We start from the raw sequence: 26,095 nt of genomic DNA on the forward strand, positions 1-26,095 counted from the left end.
ACCAGTCAGTCAGCCAATCAGCGCAGCCCTGCAAGTTACGAGACTCATGATTTGTCGGAGTCAAGCAAACCAATCACGAGCCTCAGAACTTGTAGGACTGCGCTGATTGGTTTGGGGTTTTATGATTGACGTCCTCACACTCCACCTGCTTTTGACCTACAGGTCTGAGTTGTTGAGGAATTTATTAATGTGCCCCTGAATATTGTATTATAATATGAATTAATCATATTATATTGTATTGTATTTCATATATCAAATCTTATCATATATATTATATCGTATCGTATTGTATTATATCTTGTATAAATTATATCATATATTGTATTATATTTTCTATTAATGATATTATACAATATATTATATAATACAATATATCGAAATGAAATGCCATTTATTGTCACTATACACATGTACAATGAGATTAAAAGATACTCCTTTCCAGTACCAGCATGAAATATAACAACATAGAATTAAATAGTAGTGCAAAGGGAGAGGAAATTATTATCAATATCAAAAAGATCAAATATTTAAATATTGCACAGTAAGTCCAAGGGTTAGGGAGTTAGACTGTGAAGTCAGTGCATATGTGAGTTTAAAGTCATTATGGCTTTTGGAAAAAAACTGTTCTTAAATAATCATATTATATATATCATAAAGCATATCATATTGTATTATATCATATATTATACCATATCTTATTATATCAAATCATATTGTATTATATTTTATATTAATTGTATTCTATAATATAATATTTGATAATACAATATATCATTTCATAGATTCATATTGTATTATATCATATTAGATTCAATACATCATATTATATCAATCATATCATATTAGATTATATTATATTGTATTATATCATTATATCAATCATATATTAGATTATATCAATCATATCATATTGTATTATATCATATCATATCATATTATATCAATCATATTGTATTAAATTTTATCATATTATATCAATCATATCATTATATCAATCATATCATATTGTATTATATTATATCAATCATATCATATTGTATTATATCATATATCAATCATATCATATTGTATTATATCATATCATATTATATCAATCATATCATATTGTATTATATTATCTTGTTAATTATATCATATCTTATTATATCAAATCATATTGTATTATCTTGCATAAATTATATTATATCATATTGTATTGTATTATAATTTATATTAATTATATTCTATAATATATGATATAATACAATATATATCATATAAGATTATATATTATATCAATCATATCATATTATATTATATTAATTATATTATATCATAACATATATCTTATATCAAATCATATTGTATATTATATAATACAATAATATATTGTATCATTATATTATATCATATAGCATAATATCATATTATATTATATTATATTATATTATATATCATATCATATTATATATGCTCATTAATCATTTTTAGAATAGCCCAATTTAGAAGAAAGTCCTATGCATTTTCTCAATAGCCTACGTACCTGATGATGCAATGCTCACTGTGCCAGATATTTTGCCATGCTTGCATTGTTTTGCTTGGTGAAAGGAAACAGGAGAAAATTGTTTACACTGAAATATTGACATGTAGTCCTGATATCCACTAAGTGGGTGCCAAAAAAGAAAATATGATACACGTTTCAGTGTGCTGACAGTTCAGGAATATTGTTCCTGAAAGGGAAACATTTGTGTACTATGAAGTCCTTTTAACTTATAGATACTGTCTGTGGCAAGCAGTCGAGGCCAAGGGACCACGGCCACGAGACCGGTGCAGCGGGCGCTCATTATCTCTCACACCACCGACCCCGCCCCGTTCTCACGGTCCCTCTGCCTCGACTGCTTACCACCCTGTCCTTACAACGTACCATGACAAAATGTTACCACTAAATCATGTATATTGAGAGCAATCACTTCGTCAATCAAATTTATTTGGTTACAAAAAAAGGTATAAAATTAAGAGTAGAAAAAGTGTCTATGCATGTATAATTATGAAAAACAAAAAATACAGTCTTTTCAAAGAAAAGGCAGCCATATTACTGTTTTTTTTCTTTTTTGATTAAAAACATTCAACTGAGGATATGAACTACATGAAATATCCCACCTTATCCGGTACTAAACTAACACAAACCCAAAAGGATTTTTTAGAGAAAACGGCAACGCTGAAACCTGCATGACAGTGAAGGCAAATTTACATTGATTATTAACAGTAAACACAGAATGACATCGGTAAATGGAACGGTCATAGAAGCCAGACATATGAATCATAAAGCAATGTGACAGTACATTCATTTGTGCAAGGCCTGAGGGAGTAATACTTTCACAGTCGCAGAAGCTGTGAAATATATATTCCTCCTTGGGGAATGAGAGGGGTATATTTGATTCCTCAGTCGCATAAACAAGCATCACCATTTCAGTTCTGCAGATTTATATATGATTGTTTTGGGAACTGCTTAATGAATTTTAGTTGTCACTATAAGGCCTGATATAAATATTCAACCAGAAGGCATCTGAGGCAGGTTTTATCCCCTGTCGCATTGGCTCGGCTTTAAAGGAATATGTTTGCATGTCATTGTGAGAAGTTTTGACATAAGTCAAGGCCTTTGAATCAATTTAGCCACTTAGACAAGACAATGGACTCGAAAAATTACAAGCACCCGTCTTCACAGAAAAGCTAGGAGCATTTTAGCAAAAACCCAGGTACCAAAATAGGTTTTTGTAGCAACATGGTCTTTGTAGCTCTTTCGTTCATGTTCTTTCATCCATGGTACAGCTCTTCCATTTGGATAAAAGAAGAAACCTTCCACTTGGTCTCTAAATGTTTTCCACAGTGTCCATAGTGCTGATGCTGGGGTGGAGAGGAGACAGTCTTCAGTGTTTGCGGGTGCGCTGGCCCCCTGTTCCAGTGGTTGCGACGTACAGGAGGGGCTGAAGTTGCCTGGTTTGGGGGCCACGCTTAATGAGGTGTGAGGGCAGGTTGGAGGAAGTGACATCTGCTGTTGATCCTGCGGGAATAAATGGAGATAAGTCAACAGGAAATCAAAATGTATTGAAAGAGGACCTATTAAGCCCTTTTACAAATTCTTGATTTTGTTTTTGGGGTCTACTAGCATAGGCTTTCATGCTTGAATGTAAAAAAAAAAAACATAATCTTTAACATATTTTACATTGTTGCAGCACCTCTCTTCTCAGTTTGCCAGTAACGTTCAGCTCTCTGTGAAGCTCCAGTCTCTTCTGAAAAGCGCAATTTGCTCTGATTGGCCAGCTGGTGTGTTGTGATTGGTCAGCCACTCAGAAATGTCACACCCCTTACCATAACCCTGAGTTTCAACCAAGCGGTAGCACTCCTCTCAGAAACTGAAGCCTCCGCGCCTCGATCGCCCCCAGGTGGTTGGTCCCAGTATAGCTCATAACACCCGCCCCTCCGTGTTTTCCAGTGGACGCGAGACAAACTAAACAATCAAATTACACTTCAAATAATTTTTTCCCAAAGTTGGTTTCTGTTATTTTAGGCAGTTCCTGCGCATGCTCGGTCCTAAGATGTCAGCGCCATATTCGGACCTCCGGAGTCTTCAGTTACTTCAGCGGAAGCCAATGAAGTCCATATTTTTTTACAGTCTATGGTTTCAACACACTGCTAAAGCAAATCAACAAGGCCTCGACCCCTTTATTTTGCATATGCCTTGAGTGGAAATTATTTAAATGAGGAGTTAAAGAGAATAACTCCCTTCGGTGTGACTTTGCGCTTTCTAACTTTGCAGACCTTTTTAGTGCTCAAACAGCAAAAAAGTAAAAAATAACCAAGCATAATAGCAGTGTTAATTTTTACAGCAAATTTTTATTTAGTTTTAGTCATAGTCTTTTGACTAAAATGCCATTTAGTTTCAGTCATATTTTAGTCACCTGAATTGTGACAAAAATATCATAATATTTTTATTTTATTTTTAAATATTTCATAATATTTAAAATCTAATGAGTTTAGTTAAATTGTAATGCATTAATTGAGCATTTAAGCATTAAATAACAGACTGTTACTTGAATGCATGTCAAAACTGACATTTTGACATGTTTTTTGACCATTCAAGGGCAAAAATACATGAAAGAGAGCTCAAATTACTTTTTTTGTTTGTTTTTTAAAAATATAATTTTTATAATTTTGTATTACTGTTTTAGTTAGTATATCAGGTTAAGCTAAAGATTCAAATAAGTTTAAGTTGATTTATTTTAAGTTTAAATTTTTTTTTGATTTCAAGTAGTCCTGACTATGAATTAAATGGGAATGAAATTAAATACAGTTTATTTTGTAAACAAAAACGTATAATGCATGACTTCATTATAAACAAGCTCGAAATACACAGTATCTCTTATTCTGAAATGTCTGCGCCTTACTATTGTAGTTGCAGCTGCTCTTTCAAGTTCAGATGAAGGAGATAAAATATGCATTTTTACAATCATATTACCATATAAACATCGTTAAGTAAACATTGTCATTATTCATCGGAATTAGTTCATAAACAATTACCTGGCATAAATGTGCACTATTCATTGATTGTGAACCGTTCTGAAGCACTGTTGCATGAGCGTTTGAACCATAGACCGTAAAAAGGCCTTTACACACAACAGCGTCGTGTTTTCCCACGGTTAGATCAGCACATTACAATTCAAATGTGCGCATCTACACAGGACATCAGTTCTGATTGGATATCTTCCCTAATCGTCCCTCCCTAATATTTTTGTCTAGTTTTTAATGACAGTAGTCATCCAAAACTGTTTTTTATTTAGTTATCGTCTCGTTTTTTCTCAGTGAAAAAAGGTTGCTGACGAAAATTATTCGTCAACGAAATTAACACTGCATAATAGGTCCTCTTTAATACAAGTTCCTGATCCCAAAAAATTCCTACTGAATCTCACTGGTCTACAGTGAATGCAAATTGGATGAATGCAAAACATGTGAACTTGTGATAAATGCAACTTGCGGTCATGTATAAATTAGGCAAGGTTTTTAATATATATTTTTTTGTCTTTTACTTTTCTATCACTGAAAGAAAACTAAAAGTGTGATATCATACCTGTTTGGTGGATGTTGTGAGAGGGTCGAGCTTTAGCAAGCTGAGGTTGGGCTCTGTGTTGGGGACGCAGGATGGGGGCCGGGGGGTGACCGTTAATGTGCAGGTGGGGGTCAGAAGTGCTGTCAAGGGGACGAAACCGCTGGCTGGTGTTCTTCGTCTGAGACAACTGTAGGGTGGAGTTTGTTGAAAATAGTCATAAAATAAGTAAAACGAGTGTGTCAAGGGCATTTATAGAAATTATACGTTGAAGCCTATTTTAGCACCATTAAACGTTTTTGCATTATAATATTATTTTCATGACAGTTAAGCACATTTTTTCCTTACTATAATGCAAAAAAGGCCATATTATTTACATTTTAAAATATACACTACAGTTCAAACATTTGGGGTCAATAAGAGCTTTCACATTAACTCAAGAAATATCTAAAATACGCTTAAACTTCCTTATGCAAAATACAAACTACAGACTCGAACAGGTTTTCGTGAGCTTCATCCATTAACACAGATGTGCATGGAAAACTCACTGCTTGTCCTGTGACTTCAAATGATCGAGATCTTCTCTTGCGTCTGCGACCCTCAAAGTCCTGCTCCCGTGGAGCGGGGTTCTTGGCAGCCTGGCGGTTCCGTGGCCGGGTCCACGTGCCGTTGGGTGCGGGGCCTTCTCCCGTGCTGCTGGACAGGTTGTCATCAGAGGTGGCGTGGCGTAGTTCTGGGCTGGCCTGTCTCCCGCGCCGTAGCACAGAGCCTTTAGGGGGCGCCTCGGACAGAGACAGGTTACTCTTGTGCTTCTTTGGGTCTAGGGGTGAAGGTGGCGGAGGCAATCGCAGGGCATCTGTTTCTAAGACCTTAGAGCGGCGCCGAGCAGCCTTGACCGCAATGTTCTGCACGCCTCTTAGAATCTGCTGTCTCTCTGGAAGAAAATGGTCCAGGGATTTTAATACATGTGTGTATATGTATATATATATATATATATATATATATATAAGTTGGCATTACTGTAATATGTGAGACAAAGCTATGTAGGAAATCGGTTGCCATAGTTTAGTGGTCACTATACAGAAATAACATCCTGCAGAATGCCTCAATTGACCAATCAGAATGAAGTATTCCAGAGAGCTGTGCACAAGCACAAAGATGAAAGAGCAGAGGAAATCTTACCTTTAGGAGTCAGAGGGGCATCTGCGCCATTCTCGCTGCTCTCAGGTGAGGAGTCCAGATGGCTGCTCATACTGTGACTGAGATGGCTGTATCTCAGAGCGTCATCCAGGACAGATGGCAACAGCTGCAGAGGTACAGTCAGCATAGTGTCAGACACGCTGATTTATTCAGTACACTCAGTTAAAAAATTGAGACACCAATTACAATAAATAAATATTCACACTGCCATTCGAAAGGTTTGGGGTCGGTAGGATTTTTGAATGTTTTACTCTCCTCTCTTATACTCACCAAAGCTGCATTTATTTGATCAAAAAAACAGTAAAACAGTAATATTGTGAAATATTATAACAATTTAAAATAGCTGTTTTCTATTTTAATATATTTTAAAATGTAATTTATTCCTGTGATGGCAAAACTGAATTTTCAGCATCATTACTGCAGTCTTCAGTGTCACATGATCCTTCAGAAATCATTCTAATATGCTGATTTGGCGCTCAAGAAAGATTTATTCTTATTATTAATATGTTGAAAACAGTTGTGCTGCTTAATAATTTTGTGGAAACTGAGATACATTTTTTCAGGATTAGTTTTTTTTGGATGAACAATATTTTTGTAACATGTCTTTACTGTCACTTTTGATCAAGTGTGCCGCACACGTCCTGAAAAGTGAAGCCAAAACACGATCTAGGCTGCGTCCGAAACCAGGAAAATGCTGCCTTCGGAGGACACATTTCAACGCAGGAAGGCACCAAGGCACGTCCGAATCTAATGTTAGCTTCACTTCCTGTCTCCTGAGATACCTTCATCTGATTGATTTTTGAAGGCAGCACATATGTATCCTTAGCTGCCTTTGATATCCCTCAATCCTGTGCTTTCCATTCTGTGACAGTTGAGCTGGAAAAAAAAGATGGCGTCCGAAAGTTGCGTTTGCTGGTCAGTTTGTGTGTAAATATATGTTATTTACCAACATTTTCTACTTCTGATGTCATTCCTAGCGAGAAATTACTACTGTAGTAATTAAATATTTGTTTAGTTCTCACCAAAGCTCTCTCTATTTTGCTGTAGATCATTAAACTGTTACACTGCCTGAGAAGTCTGTCCAAAATTAGTTTCGAGAGGTGCCTTCATGCACAATCGCTGCCTTTGTAAGCCATTGTCTGATAAGGCAGCCAGGCAACGAGTCAGCTGTCTAGGTTTTTGGACACAGCCATAGAATAGGTCCTAAACCCGCCCTCTCCATGTAATCAAATGGGACGCGAGCCAAACTAAAAAAAATCCAATTATACTATATTGTTTTTTTCCGAAGATGTTTTGTTAGTTCTTATGCTGACTTGAAATGTTCAAGTGTTAATTTTTCCAACAAGTTTGGTTTTAGTTAGATATTTCATCATACAAAAACAGGGTGTAACGTCATGATTGACAGCTGTGCTTGCGACGGAGTCTGTGGAAGCGGGAAAATATGGACGGAACCTTGATGCTGCAGCTCCACAGGCTCCAAATGGCCTCCAATTGACGTAATCAATGTAATATTTTAGCTTCATTATTCTACAGGGGAAGGAAGTCATCCATCTTATCCATCAATTTAATGTGTTCTTGCTGAATAAAAGTCTTATTTTACTGGTCCCAAACCTTTGAACGTTAGTGTATAATCGGTGGTTAGAAGAACTACTGTAAGCTGCAAATGTAAACTCCCAGTAGCTCACCTCTCTGTTGCCCTGGCCATTGATGTGAATTGGTGGGGGAGTCATCACTACAGAGTTCTTCATCTGTTTGTGACTGCTCTTAAACACTCGGTCTCTGTGTGGACAGGAGAAGAATTTTAGCTTATACGTTACAGTATGTGAACAAACTTAGACCCCTTTAACACTATTACAATTCTCTTTATGTCTGCAGTTTAGTTGTGTATTTTCCCAGATTCTTTTTATTTTCACGATCACAAAATATTTTTGGCCATTATAGATTTCCGTACATAATTGATAAATATATTGATTATGTACAGGGAGGGAAATTTAGCTTAGAGCTCTTCTTACCCATCAGGCTCTGGGAGAATCGGAGGCAGCGTGTGTCTCCTCAGTTTTGTCCGCCCTTGTCTGTTGTCCGAACCCAATGTCCGAACACTCTCTTGGTCTGAATCCATCTCCTGCAAGGGGTCACGACCTCTACTGGGGAGGGTGATCTTGGGCAGGGAACCCTCCTAAAGATAAGTCAATGAAATGAAATTAGGCAGGTTTTGTATTTTATTTTGTTTTTTTAATGTGCACTGATATAATGTGCACAATAAGAGAAGCAATGTGTACTCTGTGTGATTTCTTGTTGACTTTCAATCAGAAAAAATGCCAGCTTGATGTACCTTAAGAGTACGAATGGTGAACTTATCCAGGGCCACAACTCTGTCCAAGTTCTTCTCATCCATTTCCTTCATATACATCTCATACAGCTCTTGAAGATGAGGAGGGACTAGGAGACTGTGATCTGCAAAACCATCATTCATCTTACATTTTCATAACCAAATATAAAATCGTATATAAAAATGCATACATATATAAATCCTATTTATTTATTAAAGTAATAATGTATAATTTAAACTTAATACCTTTATATTTTTTTGATGAAAATCAAGTTTTTAAATGCTGTTTATATGGTATTTTAATAAGCTTTAAGACAAATCAATTCATAAGTCAACACCATTGCTGAGAATGTTATCCTTAAAACTGCAGTGAACCAAAGATAGTCTCAAGAAATTTCTGGTGTTTCTGACGTCACAAACTACGTTGTAACCAATCACGTCAACATGTGGGTGGGCTTTAGCATATCATTAACTATTCTCTGAAGCTGGGGAGTCTCAGGAGAAGCCAGGTTATCCCGGTATATTTTTCTGTTGACATCTGAAGAATCTGGTACATTCAGCAACATAGCGGGTGAATTATGTATATGATGTATATTAGGATGTTATAATAAACTATATGCCTTTCTCTACTGACGTTTCTAAGGATACTGATTTTTAGAAGGCAGACTGACATGGTGAACGGGAACATGGTTTGTGTAACATTAGCGACACATTATTAGCTTTTATAACGTAGTCAAGCAAAAGGCTAATCATATTAATTACCGTTTTGTGTCCGACGTAGGGCTGGGCGATATATCGCATGACATTGTTAGGCGCATCTCGTCAGTAAAGCCGGTTTCTTGATTAGTAGTAAATCGCCATCACCTGCTTTCAGATAGAGCGGCATTTACTACACAGAGCTGTAGTTCACTGACAAGCTGAGCCATATCGCATTAATTATCACGGACGTATCGCCTGCGATAATTAATGCGATATGGCTCAGCTTGTCAGTGAACTACGGCTCTGTGTAGTAAATGCCGCTCTATCTGAAAGCAGGTGATGGCGATTTACTACTAATCAAGAAACCGGCTTTACTGACGAGATGCGTCTAACAATGTCATGCGATATATCGCCCAGCCCTAGTCCGACGTTGTAGAAAGCGATACATAAAATGCATCACCAGTCTGCTACATCGACTATAGACGAGCCTGTATAATTCACTCTTCCACTTCTTCTTCTGAATCAAACATATATGGCTGAATTAAACCAGTATTTCCACTTGCTATTGTGTAACGTTTACTACAGTAAAGCCGACCTGAAAAGCTGGTGTGAGTGAGTGGAGGCGGGGCTAATTTGCATATTCTTGGATCCGCACAGCCTGAATGTAACTACTACACCCTTGCTTCAAGTCATTTTGGTGATCAAAGATGAGTTTTAAGGGATACAATTATTGACTACAGGGGGACTTTAATTCATTTAATTAATTTTTCATTCATTCAATTGCACTACAAAAATAACTATTTCTGTTTCTGCTTGTTTTATATTGCATCATTTGGAAAACTACTGCAACAGGCTCGCTTAATTTCTGGCTGAGATTTCTGTGCCTTTTTTTTTATTCCTGCGAATGACTCACCATCGATAAATTGCCTCTGCTGCTGGATGATCTCATGGCAGAGGTGTCTGTGCTGTTCAAAACGCTGCACTACCACGTTTTTCTGTCGGATCACGTTGTCCTTAAGCAGAGCGCTGGACTGCATCTCTGCATTCTCGATCTCCAGCTCGTGGACCTTGCAGAGGAGGCAAAGCACTTCCCTCTGCTCCTCTGAGCTCACGCGGCGGGGGAGAAGCTCTTCGAGACGTCGAGCTTTCTCTCTCAGCTCTGCCAGGCGCTGCTCCATTCCGGCCTAAAGAGAACAGGGGGACTATGGTCATTTACTGTGATGAGTGGCTTTGTTAACACTGCTAGTCATGTACAATTTATCTCCGCTTATGCATGGAGAAGGTGATCCCAGAATACACTGCCTATGCAGAGTGTTCCAAATGAGTTAGTTCATTTAGGATGCTGTCTTAAAAGACAGCTGCCTATGTAGGTAGTTTACTATGTTTTGGAACAGAGCTAATGTCTTGAATATTTTTATCCATTACAACATTAAATCAGTGTATTGTTTTATGTGAATGAGTAGGCTCAAAGATTCTCACATCAGTTTGAAGTAAAAACTCTAGGCAACAACACCAATTAGTCAAAAGTCTTGTGAACACATATCTATTGTGTGTTTTGAGGCCTTCATTTTAAAACGAATTTTTTTGTTTTTTCAAAACCCACGCATAAACATTATTCTCTCAAAAAGCATGTACATACATGTTGCTTAGATATTATAGTAGCCCAGTTTGTGCTGAATACAGTGTAATTAAAATTTTGCCATTAATATGTTCATAAGCAACTGAAAAAAGCACAAATGTCAGAGCATGTCAAAACTTCTAAAGGGCCCCAAAAGAGCTCAGACTCCTAGGGGTTAAGGGCCCTATAATACACACAGCGCAATGTGAAGGCAGGCACGACACAAGTGTTTTTTGCTAGTTTCAGCCCAACGCACTTATAATTTTTACGTTCAGCGCCACGTTGTTTAAATAGCAAATGCACTCGCGCCCATCTGTTCGGCCATGGGCGTGCTGGTCTGAAAACGAGGTGTGTTCAGTTGCATTGTTGGTGCATTTCTATTTTGAGGCAACTGAAAACGACTGCGCCATTGGCCAACAAAAACCTGAGGCGTTTCTCAATGTCAAGGAAGGATCCTCGGAAGCCAGAATTCCGAGGATGCTACGTCATCGACGTCCGTCGAAGGGCTGTTCCAATGTCGAGGATCCTCGGAATTTCAACCAAGGTCTGAGTCCTTAGTTCGAAAAATATGCCATATACAAGAAAGGATGCATACGAGTAGATTTCACACTCTTAGCGTTCTCAAATCACCAACAATCCTATGCGCGCAGCTTTGCTATCTTGTTCAAAAAATTAAAAATATCGGACGTTGGCGGAGTCGGAGCATTAACGGGGCAATATGCTTTCAAGTGTAAGTATTTACGTTACCAAACATTTGTTATAACCGTAGTAAATATAAGTAAAGTTTAACTTTTAAATGCCAGTACAAATTACAACCGTTATACAAATTACGTTATTGATGGCTAACGGACCTTTCATTGACGTAATGAGGCTGACGTGCACTTGCTAGCCTGTTCCATTTACGTGTTCTCCGAATGCTAAAGAGGAGCCTCGCCTAGCCTCTGAAGGAAGTGACTTGGAAGGACCAGTCCTGCAGAGGAAGTATCCTTGACATTGAGAAACACCACTGGTCTAAAGTCAATAGAGCAGTATTTTTTGTGCTATTTAAAGGGCGCGTTAGTAATATGTGCCTATAGGCGGGTCCACTACACGCGTGCACTCTGCTTATTACTCACACAGGGACGCACAGCAGCACACAAACATTTTTAAATATTAAAAATAAAAGGATTCCTCTCTGGAGAAGAGTTCAGCCTTTCCGCTCGCAAATTCCGCCATGCAAATAGCGAATCCTCCATGGCGTGAGCACAACTGGCTTTTATAGGGAAAGGGAGATGAGACTCTGATTGGTTTATTGCACGTTATGCCCAAGACACACCCATTACTCTTTAAGAGAATAGGGACAACCCTTTTAGACCATGCGCCGGGCTATTTTTCCCATTGTTAAACTAGCAAAAGTGGATTCAGACACGCCCTAAGTGCACTTGCGCCGTGCGCTTCAGAACATGTGCTTAGAAAGTTAAAATAGTGCCCTTATACATAGCTTCATCTTAGCTGTAATGATAGACATGTCTCGCTCACTGGACTGTAGGAACTTAAAACTGTATGACATTGAAATCATAAACATTTTAAACTCTTTTCATTTATATCACTAGAGAATGAAACATAAGATACCCAATTTTGTGTGATGACTTGAATTTAAAAAAAAAAAAAAAAAAAAAAAAAAAAAGAATGAGAACCAGTTAATTGAAAAGAAATGTTTGAACTAATTGATTTGTTAAAATAAACAGACTTCTCAATACTATTGGTCCAGGGCTGGACTATGAGTTTTCAGAGGTGCTGATCTGCCCTCTAGTGGTTACTAATGACATTACCTTCTGTTTTTGTATTTTCTTCTGCTCAGCCATGAGCGTGACGAGGTTCTCTCTGGCAATGGCCACATCTTGTGTCTCTGTGCTGTCAGGCAAAGATTCTGGTGAGTCTGAGTCTTTTTCACTTTCATCCTTATTAAAAGTCTCTTTCCTCCTCTCCCCCTGCCACTTCTTTCTTCTCCTAAAGCGCTCTTGCTCCCAGCTAGATGGAGACAATATTTCAATAAAAAATATCAAACAAACCATGCATTTAATAAAACAATTGATAATGTTCAAAATCATAAACTGTGCATTTATTTGTAATCTTTAGGTGTTTTGAGTTTGTGTGCAGAACAAAGACTCACTCTGCAATTGTCAGCAGGTGTTTGGATGTGTCTATCTGGTTTTCCATGTTGCTGTTGTCCAGCTCCATGAGACGCTTCCTGATGTCCATCTGCTGTCTAAACGCATCGATCAGCTGCTCCCGCAGTTGGTCCATCTCAGCCCGGCTCTGCTGAGAAGAGTGAGCCTGCACCTCCGCTACAGGCAAACAGAGAACAATAATGTTATGATACACATGTGAGTGAGATTACTCATCTAACTTAAAAAAGAACAGTGAATAGAAGTAACAGAACAGAATAGAATCTAATCTATTGGAAAATAGTCTAACCAAACCGAAAATAATCATTTAGAATAAAATAGAACTGAATCAATTAGAAAAGAAGCTAGTCAAACTAAATAGAAATAGAATAGAACAGAATAGAATAGAAAAAAATAATTGAACCAAACAGAAAATAAATTATTAGAATGTAATAAAACAGAATCAAGAGGAAAAGAATCAAGATCAAACAAAAAATTATCCATAAGAATAAAATCACTTAGAAAAATAATCTAATCTATTGGAAAATAATCTAAATCGAACAGAAAATAATCTATTAGAATAGAATAGACCAGAATCAATTAAAAAATAATCTAAACAAATATAATCATTTAGAAAATAATATATTGCACTAGAATATAACAGAAAAAAATTTAATAAATAATAATAATAATAATGTAATCAAGCAGAAAATAATCTAACTGAACAGAAAATAGAATTTAAATCACAATATCTAATCTAATTGAATGGAAAATAATCTATTAGATCAGAGAAGACCAGAATAAATCCGAAAAGAATCTATAGAATAGAATAGAATAGAATAGAATAGAATAGAATAGAATAGAATAGAATAGAATAGAATAGAATAGAATAGAATAGAATAGAATAGAATAGAATAGAATAGAATAGATTTGAGGTGGCATCAATGGTACATATCACTTCTGGTGTTACCTTGAACATGGCGGATGTCTGTTCTGTCCGGGTTGAGCTGTCTACTGGCCTGGTCTGCTATCTTCTTCTTCAGCCGCTGAATCTCGCTGCGCAGGTCAGAGATGATGCTGGTGTACTGGGCGATGTGATAGGACACATTCAACAGGTTTCTCTTTACCTGCAAATGAAGAGTAAAATATAACAATCATCAAACTCAATCAAATCAAACACAAAAATGTGTCACAAAAAACCCAACAATCTTAGGCCGACTAACACAAGCTTTAACATAACAGTCTGCATGAGTAGCATGGATGTGTGCATTTGTGTATGTATGCCCTGGCGTGTGTCGTTCACTTTTCACCTTCACTCCCATCAATCTCAATTACATGTTGACATCACCCAAACACTGAGAATCAAAGGCATCAGTGATGTTAAAAACAACACCAAAAGCAAAGCACGGATTATTGCTGTAATTTAAAACCCCATTATTTTTGCTCTTCATTGTCTGTCAACTGTTCTGTTTCTCTTCCGGCTTCTTGTTATTGTGTATTAACCACCTGTTGATACCTATGGATCATTGTGACATTGTTTGTCCTAAGACTGGGAAAGAGTGTGTGTGTGTGTGTGTGTGTGTGTGTGTGTGTGTGTGTGTGTGTGTGTGTGTGTGTGTGTGTGTGTGTGTGTGTGTGTGTGTGTGTGTGTGGCATGTTTTCGTGAAATATCAGGACACAAATGTGTATAATGACATGGGTATGACATAGGTATTACAAAAAGAGGGTGAAATATGAGGACGTTCCCCATGTCCTCACTTTTCAAAATGCTTATAAATCACACAGAACAAGTTTTTTTTTCACAGAAAGTGAACTGCACAGTCTCCTGTGAGGGCTAGGTTTAGGGGCAGGGGCAGTGTAAGGGGATAGAAAATACGGTTTGTACGGTATAAAAACCATTACGCCTATGGAATGTCCTCACATTTCACAAAAACAAACATGTGTGTGTGTGTGTGTGTGTGTGTGTGTGTATGTGTGTGAGAAATATTACAATTTTAAATTAAAAAAAATATTTGAATATATTAAGATGCTCCTGTAATGGCAAAGCTGAATTTCTCAGCATCATTACTCCAGTCTTCTGTGTCACACGATCCTTCACAAATCATTCTAATATGCTGATTTGCTGCTCAAGATACATTTCTTGAACATTTTTTAACAATGTAAAGGCATTAACAGTCACTTTTGATCAATTTAGTGCATCCTTATGGAATAAAAGTAAATGACTTTAATATACATGTTGTTAGGCTGTTCATTGTTTTATCATGTATCAAACTAACCCGTGTGCGGATGCTTTTGGCACGGTCGGCATAAGTCAGGGTATTCCGTGAATCCTCGAAGGCTAGAGATGCAGGGCTTATGTGAGCAATCATCATGGTCCGACTGTTTCCTCCTAGAGAATCCTGCAGACATGTGAAAACCCCAGTAAGACAACAAGAAAAATATACCATGAGCGTCTCTGTTCATGAAGAATCAAATAGCTGTACCTTGAGCAATCGTGTGAGCTTGCTGTCTCTGTAGTTGACGTATTTGTTGCCATTCTTTTCACTCAAAGCATTGATGCAGTTCCCCAGCGCGAGCAGAGAACGGTTGATATGAGCGCCCTCTTTTAACCTCTGACCTCTGTTCTGTGTCTGAAAGTAGAAAAGGTGGGTTAGGAAGTCTGTTAAAGCACCCAGCAGGGGGCGCTCTTGTATGTCTCTGAACAGTTGTGCAACAGGCTTGTCTTCCTCATCAATAGAGAACAAACAGCCACTCATGTTTCTGAGCAACAATACCCCATAACCAGAAACAACGTGATCTGCTTTTGTGCCTGTCACATGCATGTTTAAACCCACAGGGTGCCTGAGTGATTTTTAACTGTTTCCATAGCAAATACATGGCATGCTCTCTAAATGTGTTCTCTCGTGTAATATTCTCCAGTCTCGTGCTGTGAGTGGAAATGACACTTTAATATAAAACATGATTTACACGTCTTTCATCAAAAACTCCTGACTGGACTTGTGAAGGTGCCTCATGCATCATAATGCATTTTAATGAACAAATATTTTCATTTTAGACAGCTTAATTTTCCCTCCAAAGTTTATCACCGATAGTTAAATCACTCTTGGAATTGTTCCCTCGCCACTGGCTGATTTATGATTCTGAATATATTTGAAGCCAACTGTGCCAGCTTTTATGTAAGAAGAAAGATTGATAGCTTTGATATTAATGGTTATCAAATTTATGGACATGCGTCTGAGCCCACCAACTGCGCTTTTACGTAACGTTTGAATGATGAATAGACCTTTATGTCTCGCACATACAAATATCCCACCTCCTCACACACAAACACATCATACCTGTGAAGCCCGTTCAGACCCTGCTAAATCGATCATGAAGAGTCGCGCAAATCGCACTTCCTGCAGGATGTCTCGACACCGGCTCTGTTGTCGCACGACCACCTGCAGCACAGCGTGAGAGCGAGAAGACGTCTGATTGGCTGCTGTCGGCTCTTGAGTTCTCTGCTTGTTTCCTTTCACTAACAACTCCATGATCTGCACAAGGAAAAAAAGAGAAAACTACATATATACACAGTACCATTCAAAAGTTTGGGTCGGCATTCTCTGCAAAAATAAAATAAAAAATGTAACCAAGATTGCAGTTATTGGATGAAAAATACAGGAAAAACAGTAATATTGTGAAATGTTATTACAATTTAAAATAGCTGTTTTCTAGTTTTATATCCTGTGATGGCAAAATGTTCAGCATCATTACTCCAGTCTTCAGTGTCACATGATCCTGCAGAAATCATTCTAATATGCTGATTTAGTGCTCAAGCAATTACAGCAATTATTTTAAATTGAAACATTTGTAACATTATACATGTCCTTACTATCCCTTTTAATCAATTTAACGCAAACTTGCTGAACAATTTTTTTTACTTAACCCGAAACTATTGAACTATTTAAAACATAAATATTACTTCATTAGGACCAAGTATCAGAGTATTAATTTCATTATTAAGGGTAAAGTTAGGGACAGGTGTGGTGGTAAGGGTAAGTTTAAGAGTAAAGTTAGGGACAGGTGTGGTTGTAAGGGTAAGTTTAAGAGTAAAGTTAGGGACAGGTGTGGTTGTAAGGGTAAGTTTAAGGGTAAAGTTAGGGACAGGTGTGGTGGTATGGGTGAGTTTAAGGGTAAAGTTAGGGACAGGTGTGGTTGTATGGGTGAGTTTAAGGGTAAAGTTAGGGGCAGGTGTGGTGGTATGGGTAAGTTTAAGGGTAAAGTTAGGGGCAGGTGTGGTGGTATGGGTAAGTTTAAGGGTAAAGTTAGGGACAGGTGTGGTGGTAAGGGTAAGTTAAAGGGTAAAGTTAGGGACAGGTGTGGTTGTAAGGGTAAGTTTAAGGGTAAAGTTAGAGACAGGTGTGGTTGTATGGGTAAGTTTAAGGGTAAAGTTAGGGACAGGTGTGGTTGTAAGGGTAAGTTTAAGGGTAAAGTTAGGGACAGGTGTGGTGGTATGGGTGAGTTTAAGGGTAATGTTAGGGACAGGTGTGGTTGTATGGGTGAGTTTAAGGGTAAAGTTAGGGGCAGGTGTGGTGGTATGGGTAAGATTAAGGGTAAAGTTAGGGACAGGTGTGGTGGTATGGGTAAGTTTAAGGGTAAAGTTAGGGACAGGTGTGGTGGTATGGGTAAGTTTAAGGGTAAAGTTAGGGACAGGTGTGGTTGTAAGGGTAAGTTTAAGGGTAAAGTTAGGGACAGGTGTGGTTGTATGGGTAAGTTTAAGGGTAAAGTTAGGGACAGGTGTAGTTGTAAGGGTAAGTTTAAGAGTAAAGTTAGGGACAGGTGTGGTTGTAAGGGTAAGTTTAAGGGTAAAGTTAGGGACAGGTGTGGTGGTATGGGTGAGTTTAAGGGTAAAGTTAGGGACAGGTGTGGTTGTATGGGTGAGTTTAAGGGTAAAGTTAGGGGCAGGTGTGGTGGTATGGGTAAGTTTAAGGGTAAAGTTAGGGGCAGGTGTGGTGGTATGGGTAAGATTAAGGGTAAAGTTAGGGACAGGTGTGGTGGTATGGGTAAGTTTAAGGGTAAAGTTAGGGACAGGTGTGGTTGTAAGGGTAAGTTTAAGGGTAAAGTTAGGGACAGGTGTGGTTGTATGGGTGAGTTTAAGGGTAAAGTTAGGGGCAGGTGTGGTGGTATGGGTAAGTTTAAGGGTAAAGTTAGGGGCAGGTGTGGTGGTATGGGTAAGATTAAGGGTAAAGTTAGGGACAGGTGTGGTGGTATGGGTAAGTTTAAGGGTAAAGTTAGGGACAGGTGTGGTGGTATGGGTGAGTTTAAGGGTAAAGTTAGGGACAGGTGTGGTGGTAAGGGTAAGTTTAAGGGTAAAGTTAGGGACAGGTGTGGTTGTAAGGGTAAGTTTAAGGGTAAAGTTAGGGACAGGTGTGGTGGTAAGGGTAAGTTAAAGGGTAACGTTAGGGACAGGTGTGGTTGTATGGGTGAGTTTAAGGGTAAAGTTAGGGACAGGTGTGGTGGTATGGGTAAGTTTAAGGGTAAAGTTAGGGACAGGTGTGGTTGTAAGGGTAAGTTTAAGGGTAAAGTTAGGGACAGGTGTGGTTATATGGGTGAGTTTAAGGGTAAAGTTAGGGGCAGGTGTGGTGGTATGGGTAAGATTAAGGGTAAAGTTAGGGACAGGTGTGGTGGTATGGGTAAGTTTAAGGGTAAAGTTAGGGGCAGGTGTGGTGGTATGGGTAAGATTAAGGGTAAAGTTAGGGACAGGTGTGGTGGTATGGGTAAGATTAAGGGTAAAGTTAGGGACAGGTGTGGTGGTATGGGTAAGTTTAAGGGTAAAGTTAGGGACAGGTGTTGTTGTAAGGGTGAGTTTAAGGGTAAAGTTAGGGACAGGTGTGGTGGTATGGTTAAGTTTAAGGGTAAAGTTAGGGGCAGGTGTGGTGGTATGGGTAAGATTAAGGGTAAAGTTAGGGACAGTTGTGGTGGTATGGGTAAGATTAAGGGTAAAGTTAGGGACAGGTGTGGTGGTATGGGTAAGTTTAAGGGTAAAGTTAGGGGCAGGTGTGGTGGTATGGGTAAGATTAAGGGTAAAGTTAGGGACAGGTGTGGTGGTATGGGTAAGTTTAAGGGTAAAGTTAGGGACAGGTGTGGTGGTATGAGTGAGTTTAAGGGTAAAGTTAGGGACAGGTGTGGTGGTAAGGGTAAGTTTAAGGGTAAAGTTAGGGACAGGTGTGGTGGTATGGGTAAGTTTAAGGGTAAAGTTAGGGACAGGTGTGGTGGTAAGGGTAAGTTTAAGGGTAAAGTTAGGGACAGGTGTGGTGGTATGGGTAAGTTTAAGGGTAAAGTTAGGGACAGGTGTGGTGGTAAGGGTAAGTTAAAGGGTAAAGTTAGGGACAGGTGTGGTTGTATGGGTGAGTTTAAGGGTAAAGTTAGGGAAAGGTGTGGTGGTAAGGGTAAGTTTAAGGGTAAAATTAGGGACAGGTGTGGTGGTATGGGTGAGTTTAAGGGTAAAGTTAGGGACAGGTGTGGTGGTATGGGTGAGTTTAAGGGTAAAGTTAGGGACAGGTGTGGTGGTATTGGTGAGTTTAAGGGTAAAGTTAGGGGCAGGTGTGGTGGTATGGGTGAGTTTAAGAGTAAAGTTAGGGACAGGTGTGGTGGTATGGGTAAGTTTAAGGGTAAAGTTAGGGGCAGGTGTGGTGGTATGGGTAAGTTTAAGGGTAAAGTTAGGGACAGGTGTGGTGGTATGGGTAAGTTTAAGGATAAAGTTAGGGGCAGGTGTGGTGGTATGGGTGTGTTTAAGGGTAAAGTTAGGGACAGGTGTGGTGGTATGGGTGTGTTTAAGGGTAAAGTTAGGGACAGGTGTGGTGGTATGGGTGAGCTTAAGGGTAAAGTTAGGGACAGGTGTGGTGGTATGGATAAGTTTAAGGGTAAAGTTAGGGACAGGTGTGGTGGTATGGGTGAGTTTAAGGGTAAAGTTAGGGACAGGTGTGGTGGTATGGGTGAGTTTAAGGGTAAAGTTAGGGACAGGTGTGGTGGTATGGGTGAGCTTAAGGGTAAAGTTAGGGACAGATGTGGTGGTAAGGGTAAGTTTAAGGGTAAAGTTAGGGACAGGTGTGGTGGTAAGGGTGAGTTTAAGGGTAAAGTTAGGGACAGGTGTGGTGGTATGGGTAAGTCATTATTTTGAAGCCCTTAATATAAAGCATGCGTCATGTATAGGACAAATTGTATCATGCACCTTGCCTGCATCAGCTTATTTTGCGTACTCCACTAAAAAATATATCGATATATTGAACAAATTCGATATACCGCCCAGCCCTAATCAGTATTTACATTTAAAAAGTTACATAATTTATCAAAATGCTTGTAAAGTAACATGGGGTCACAATAATGTGTCCAACTAACCTCTCTTGCATTAAGAGTGGAGACCTCTGTGATTCCTGCGACCTGTATCTCTCCCTTTGAGTCCTCTCTCAGGTCCAGGAACCCAGATGATGGATTCAGCAAGTCTCTTATCATCTCATTGTAGATCTGGAATACAAGAGTAAAGACCACGCTTAGATTTCAAGATTACCACCATTGTTTATGCATGAACATTAATGCGCTTGACATTTACATTCAGGCATCTGACAGATGCTTTTATCTGAGCTGACTTGACGTGCATAAATATCAGAATGTGCCATCTGTGACCTTTCCATTGATAGAACCATGCTGTACCACCAGAGCACAAGGAGAAATGCTATAATTTGTGAAATTTGAAAGGAATTAATGACAAAAGACCAGTCAATTATTGAACATTTGGTACACAGTGAGATAATGACGCATTTTCGTTAAGTCAACTAGTTACCACATTAGGTTTTCATCGCCAAAACGCTAATGTGTAGATAAATTAAGTAATCCACACATTTGAATGTTTAATTCAATCAAAATCCAGAATCTGTTGCATCAACAGTCATATACAGTACTTTCAGGATGCTAGTGGAGAGAGGAATGTGGGATTTAATATTTCAGTATATTTCAATAAGCTTCATTCAACCCGGTTTAGAACAAGGCCACATCCTGAGCGCCATCTGCGGTCGCCTCAAACGCTCTCAAATTAAGTCGCCCCGAACGTAATATTTCATTACTGTCAGTGAGGTCACTGTGATGTGCCGTAAGCATGTGATAATTTTAGGGTGACGCTGATGGTATGAAAAGAAGCCATTGACAGAGGAAGAGTAGAAGACCTGCTATAGATGTAGATGGACGGAAAGAGAAAAAAAAACGAAAGGATAAACTGGGAGGTCGGAACCTAAACCACAGAAGCCGAGAATAAAAACGCGTTCTCTCCAGGGAAGCATCCTCTTGAGCATTTGGACGGCCCAAAGTAAACAGGAGTTTTAATGTCAAGGTGTAAGAAAAGCGGAGGACAGGAGAGCATTGTGCTATTTACTGAAGGTTGCTATTTCCCTGTGTGGACGGAGTGGCTTACTCATAGGTCTGCACATCCCAAACACCCCTTTAACCTAAAGAAGTCAAACAGTTCTCTGTGTTTATGTGTGTATGTTAAGCTACCTGAGCAAGTTTGCGTGTGTGTGCGAGGCTGCGAGCGCATGCAGTTTTATTTGAAAATATTTTTCTGATAAAATTATCATTTTAATTGAAATGTTTCATTATAGTGTAGTGAATTGCTCCCAAGGCATTGCTATGCAGTTACTAGGAATTCTGAGTGATTGCCATGTTGCTGTGTGGCTGCTAGGGTGTTGCAAGGTGGTTAAGTCAAAAGAGCTCAATCTCAAGTCTATATATTCTGGTCTCTACATATGACTTGGGTACCTCCTTCAATGTAAATATTTTTTGCAGTTTTATCTCCCAGCGCTCCTGTTTTTGACAGCTGATGCATGCATTTGAGATCACATATTTGAGCTGACGGAGCATCACAATTCTCAGTGTCTTTTTTTCCATCTCTCACTGTCTCACATATTTTCTCGACAGTCTCCTTGCCCATTTTGTCAGTCAAAGTCTGTTCTGCAGCATTTCTCTAGTGTCTGACACTGATGCTTGACAATGTGTTATTTCACCTTTACAATGGTGAAAGTGCAACAAAATCCAAGCACACAGTGTTCAATCATCACTTCTGGTCTTTGGTAGAAACCCAGTTGACTGACTGTCCTTTTCTTTTCGTATCTCCTTGAACCTTTACAGTGTGTCCTAACCAGGCACAATGTGACAAGTTTCATAGCTTAAAACATAGTGTCAGATTTATAACGGCTTGCGCCAGTGCAAACCCTGTTTTGGCGTTAAAAAACTACTGTCAGGATTTACTAAAAGATACGTAGTGAAAAATTAGCGCTGAAGGGTTATTTCTGTGGCTGACATTATTGCATATGCAATTTTTTAGCAATTTTTGGTTTGTACGCGGAAAAACGTATGGGAGGCGAGTATTTAAATGAATCATACAAGGTGAACATTTAAGGTTTGTGCTAGTCAATTTACTGGTGTTTGTGCCATTATTTACCTCTCAAAAAGCACATCTTAAACCAGATGCTAATTCGGCTAATTTGACACTGCTCTTGGTAGATTGAATTGGTCATTGCAAAAATTAGAAGTGTTTTTTTTATTTGCGTGTTGTCAGTAGATCATGCGCAGTCCTTTCCCAGAGCTGCCAACTTTTCAAAAAAACTAAATTTTGCCGTGCAAAAAAATATAATAAAAAAATAGAAAAAAAATTTAATTATATATATATATATATATATATATATTACTTTAATCTTTTGACAGCCCTAATAAATAAATAAATATATATATATATATATATATATATATATATATATATATATATATATATATATATATATATATATATATATATATATATATATATATATATATATATATATATATATATATATATATATATATATATATATATATATATATATATATATCCCTAATATACATACATACATACATACATACATACATACATACATACATACATATATATATACATATATACATATACATATACATACACACACTTTTACAGGGAAGAAAAAAGGAAAAATCTGTCTGTCCTGTCTTTTGCTCTTCTGTCTGTTGTGCGACTATTTTTGCTGTGGCTGATCTTAAAAAAAAAAAAAAAGTGTTGTAGTAAAAACTAATTTAAGTAGTTACGTTACATTCAAGCTACCTTTTTGAAAAAGTAGCTACACTACAAGTTACTATCAAAAAGTAGCTAGCTACATTGAAACTACTTTTTTTTCTTTTACAATGAGATTGTTACAAATAACTGAATAATTGTTAATGAAGAATGTTATAATATTTGGGGTTTCAAGCAACATAATGCAATGTAATTATGATTTCAAAGAGTATTGGGTGAATTCATGGTTATTGGGACACTTTTTTCCCAGTCATTTCAATGGCAAAAACTGTCAGAATCATTACACACAATACTCAAATATAGCCTATATCTCAAACGGGCTGTCAAAGTGCAAAATGGCTACAAATTTAACACCAGTGCAAGAACGAAATGTATGCAACTTAAATGGAACACTCAGGAGTCAGGATTAGTCTAAAAATGCACGTTAAACTGAAAGCACATGCAGTGATGAAGCGCAGCATTCTGAACAGAAACCCTCTGAGATGCCAGTCATGAGCTGCTCGCGTGAACAGTGCGCATTGCTTGACTATTTATTTTCGTTATGAGTTGTTTTGTTTAAAAGTGGACATTTAAGTCCACATGTCATGAAAACAAGAACCTCTGCTTCTAACCAAAGGTCGAGAGCTGTCATTCCGACCACTCAGCTTTGCGATGCTGTTTGCGAACGTTCGTTGGAACTTTGTATCGGGAAACACCGACTCGTTTAACTACACTTATAACGACGGAACTTGCGACCATAGCTAATGACGCTTTCATGATGTTTTTTTTTTTTTAATGACGCACCCCTGAGCGTCACAGCGCTCTGCTTCGCTCATTACAGGCTCGTTCTCGTCAGAACCCAAAACGGAATGCAGCTTTTGGTCGCACTACACCATATTTATTTACACATTAATCTTGAACCCCCTCACCAAAAGCATAACTAGTCGATCGCGAGTGGCTCAACAGGTAGATCTATAGATAAACTCATCTTTCAGGCATTTGACCAACCGGGTTGACACTTCAGCGTGAGAAATTGGGGGTGTGGCATGTGAGCGTGTGAAACCAATCAAATGCGTGTGTCTCACGGCCAACGCGTGAGAGTTGGCAGCTCTGCTTTCCACTCCCATCTGTGTTTTTTTTGGAATTGCGCTCTCAAGCTAATTTACCCTGTTTAGTCAATCTGGCCCTTAGTCTGTCCACGTAATGTGACAAAGTGTGGCGTCTGGTTAGGACACAGCACTTGAGACAATTGTAAAACACTTGGTACCAGATACATGGATCTTGCATGAATAAATACATGAAATAAGGTCAGAGTCATCAATAATAGATCTATTCATTTTTTGGACAGTCACATAAAAGCATAGTGATTTGTTTCTAGGCTAGCAAGTTGGGGCTCATGGATGCATGTATTTGTTTTGAGTAAACTTTGAACAAGTCCATCACAACTCTGGGGGAACAAGCTTTCTTGTATCAATACAACATCACCGTAATCAAAGATGCTGAGATAGTCGCTAAGCTGACAAGATTACCCCCCCCTCATGCAAACAGAGCTGATAAACAGACGTGCTTTCAGTCGCTCCTCACGGGCCTGATGATTATCTTATCACATAACACTTAAGCCGTTACCCTTTTTTAAAATGTTTAAAACTGAATGAGGGCAATTTACTTTATTATGTGCATTTATTTAGCATGGGAGTAGGGTGACTGTATCGAACCTCCAGGTGATATTGGAGCAAAAAACAAGTGGCTGCTTATCTCACCTCCAAGTAGGACATCGAAACGCTGTACTGCATGTCATCGCTGGTTTCTTCGATGGCTTTGAACAGGTCGTTTAATGTGCGAACATAGATACCAGGTTCTCGGTCTGTTCCCAGCATAGTGTAAGTCTTCCCACAACCTGTACACACATACATATGCTTAATAGGAGCACAATTTACCATCATAAAATAAAATAAATAATATAAAAATCATAAAATAAAATAGTGACCCAGTATAATACTAAAATTGTTTAACATAATAAATGAAATGTGCTTAAACATCAAACATAGACTATTATTAATTAGTTGCATCTTTTTTTCATGGGGTCTGTGACACAGAACAGGCCGACGTCTCTTTTCATAAAAGTGAAATAATTGTAGATAATTAGCTTATGTTCATCAGCATGACATAAACAAGGCACAGGTGTGAGATGAGTCATAGTGAGTGAAACAATGTTTACGGGTGGCTTTTATCCCTGTCAGGCTGAGCACAGCTTTATATAGCCACGGCCACAGACAGGAACAGTCAGTCAGAGTCACTCTGAGGACAGATTAGAGCATGCGATAGAGCATCCTGCTTTCCAGGAATGAACTGTAATTCAATTCAAAGGAGCATAAAAAGGTCTTTAATGTATTTCGGGGTGAAAAATTACCTACTAATGTGTTCTTGACACCTGTCATGGAATTCAGTGAGCATAATACATAAAAAGCATATTTGGAAACATCAATAAATCATTATGTGCTATAGTTAGCACTGGCAGAGTGGTCTTTTTGTGGAATCAGACTTTGTTGATTGAAGCGGTTCCTTAAGCAGGAGGAAAGAAGATCAGGGTGATAATCTGTGTGTCCTAGTCGTGCCCGGGTGTCTGTGATTTTTACTACTTTGGCCATATGGCCACCGTGGACGTCATTTCAGGGTAAGAACAAAATAACAATAAAATTTATTTTATTTATATTATTATTATTTTTGAAATAGACCAGGCATAATGTAGCTTAACTTAATTGACAGGCATAAAGATATTCGGGATATACCCACACACATTTATACAGCAAACAGAACAATGTGTTCATGCCATGGCTGTGGTTTCACATAACACTTAAATATACTTTACTGAATAAAAAATAAAAAAATGTAAAAAAAAAACTCCCACATCCACTATGTTCTGCTGTTG

The 26,095-nt window shown here is 38.2% G+C and overlaps 1 protein-coding gene across 1 annotated transcript in view; it reads right to left on the reverse strand.

Annotated features, from left to right (window-relative positions):
• Positions 1–1,946: 1,946 nt before the first annotated feature.
• kif19 (kinesin family member 19) overlaps positions 1,947–26,095 on the reverse strand; it is a 64,296-nt gene continuing 40,147 nt past the window's right edge. The window contains exons 5-20 of the mRNA XM_079846193.1: positions 24,927–25,063; positions 20,451–20,576; positions 16,412–16,606; positions 15,557–15,703; positions 15,350–15,472; positions 14,044–14,200; positions 13,079–13,253; positions 12,738–12,936; positions 10,222–10,492; positions 8,613–8,734; positions 8,293–8,456; positions 7,966–8,059; positions 6,263–6,386; positions 5,629–6,014; positions 5,105–5,270; positions 1,947–3,040 (exon numbers count right to left, since the gene is read on the reverse strand). Of these exons, the coding sequence (XP_079702319.1) occupies positions 2,907–3,040; positions 5,105–5,270; positions 5,629–6,014; positions 6,263–6,386; positions 7,966–8,059; positions 8,293–8,456; positions 8,613–8,734; positions 10,222–10,492; positions 12,738–12,936; positions 13,079–13,253; positions 14,044–14,200; positions 15,350–15,472; positions 15,557–15,703; positions 16,412–16,606; positions 20,451–20,576; positions 24,927–25,063 (2,720 nt within the window). The 3' untranslated portion in view covers positions 1,947–2,906. The remainder of the gene's footprint in view (positions 3,041–5,104; positions 5,271–5,628; positions 6,015–6,262; positions 6,387–7,965; positions 8,060–8,292; positions 8,457–8,612; positions 8,735–10,221; positions 10,493–12,737; positions 12,937–13,078; positions 13,254–14,043; positions 14,201–15,349; positions 15,473–15,556; positions 15,704–16,411; positions 16,607–20,450; positions 20,577–24,926; positions 25,064–26,095) is intronic.

The sequence above is a fragment of the Gobio gobio genome (assembly GCF_949357685.1).
Source record: "Gobio gobio genome assembly, chromosome: 20".
In the NCBI taxonomy this organism is placed as follows: Eukaryota; Metazoa; Chordata; class Actinopteri; order Cypriniformes; family Gobionidae; genus Gobio; species Gobio gobio.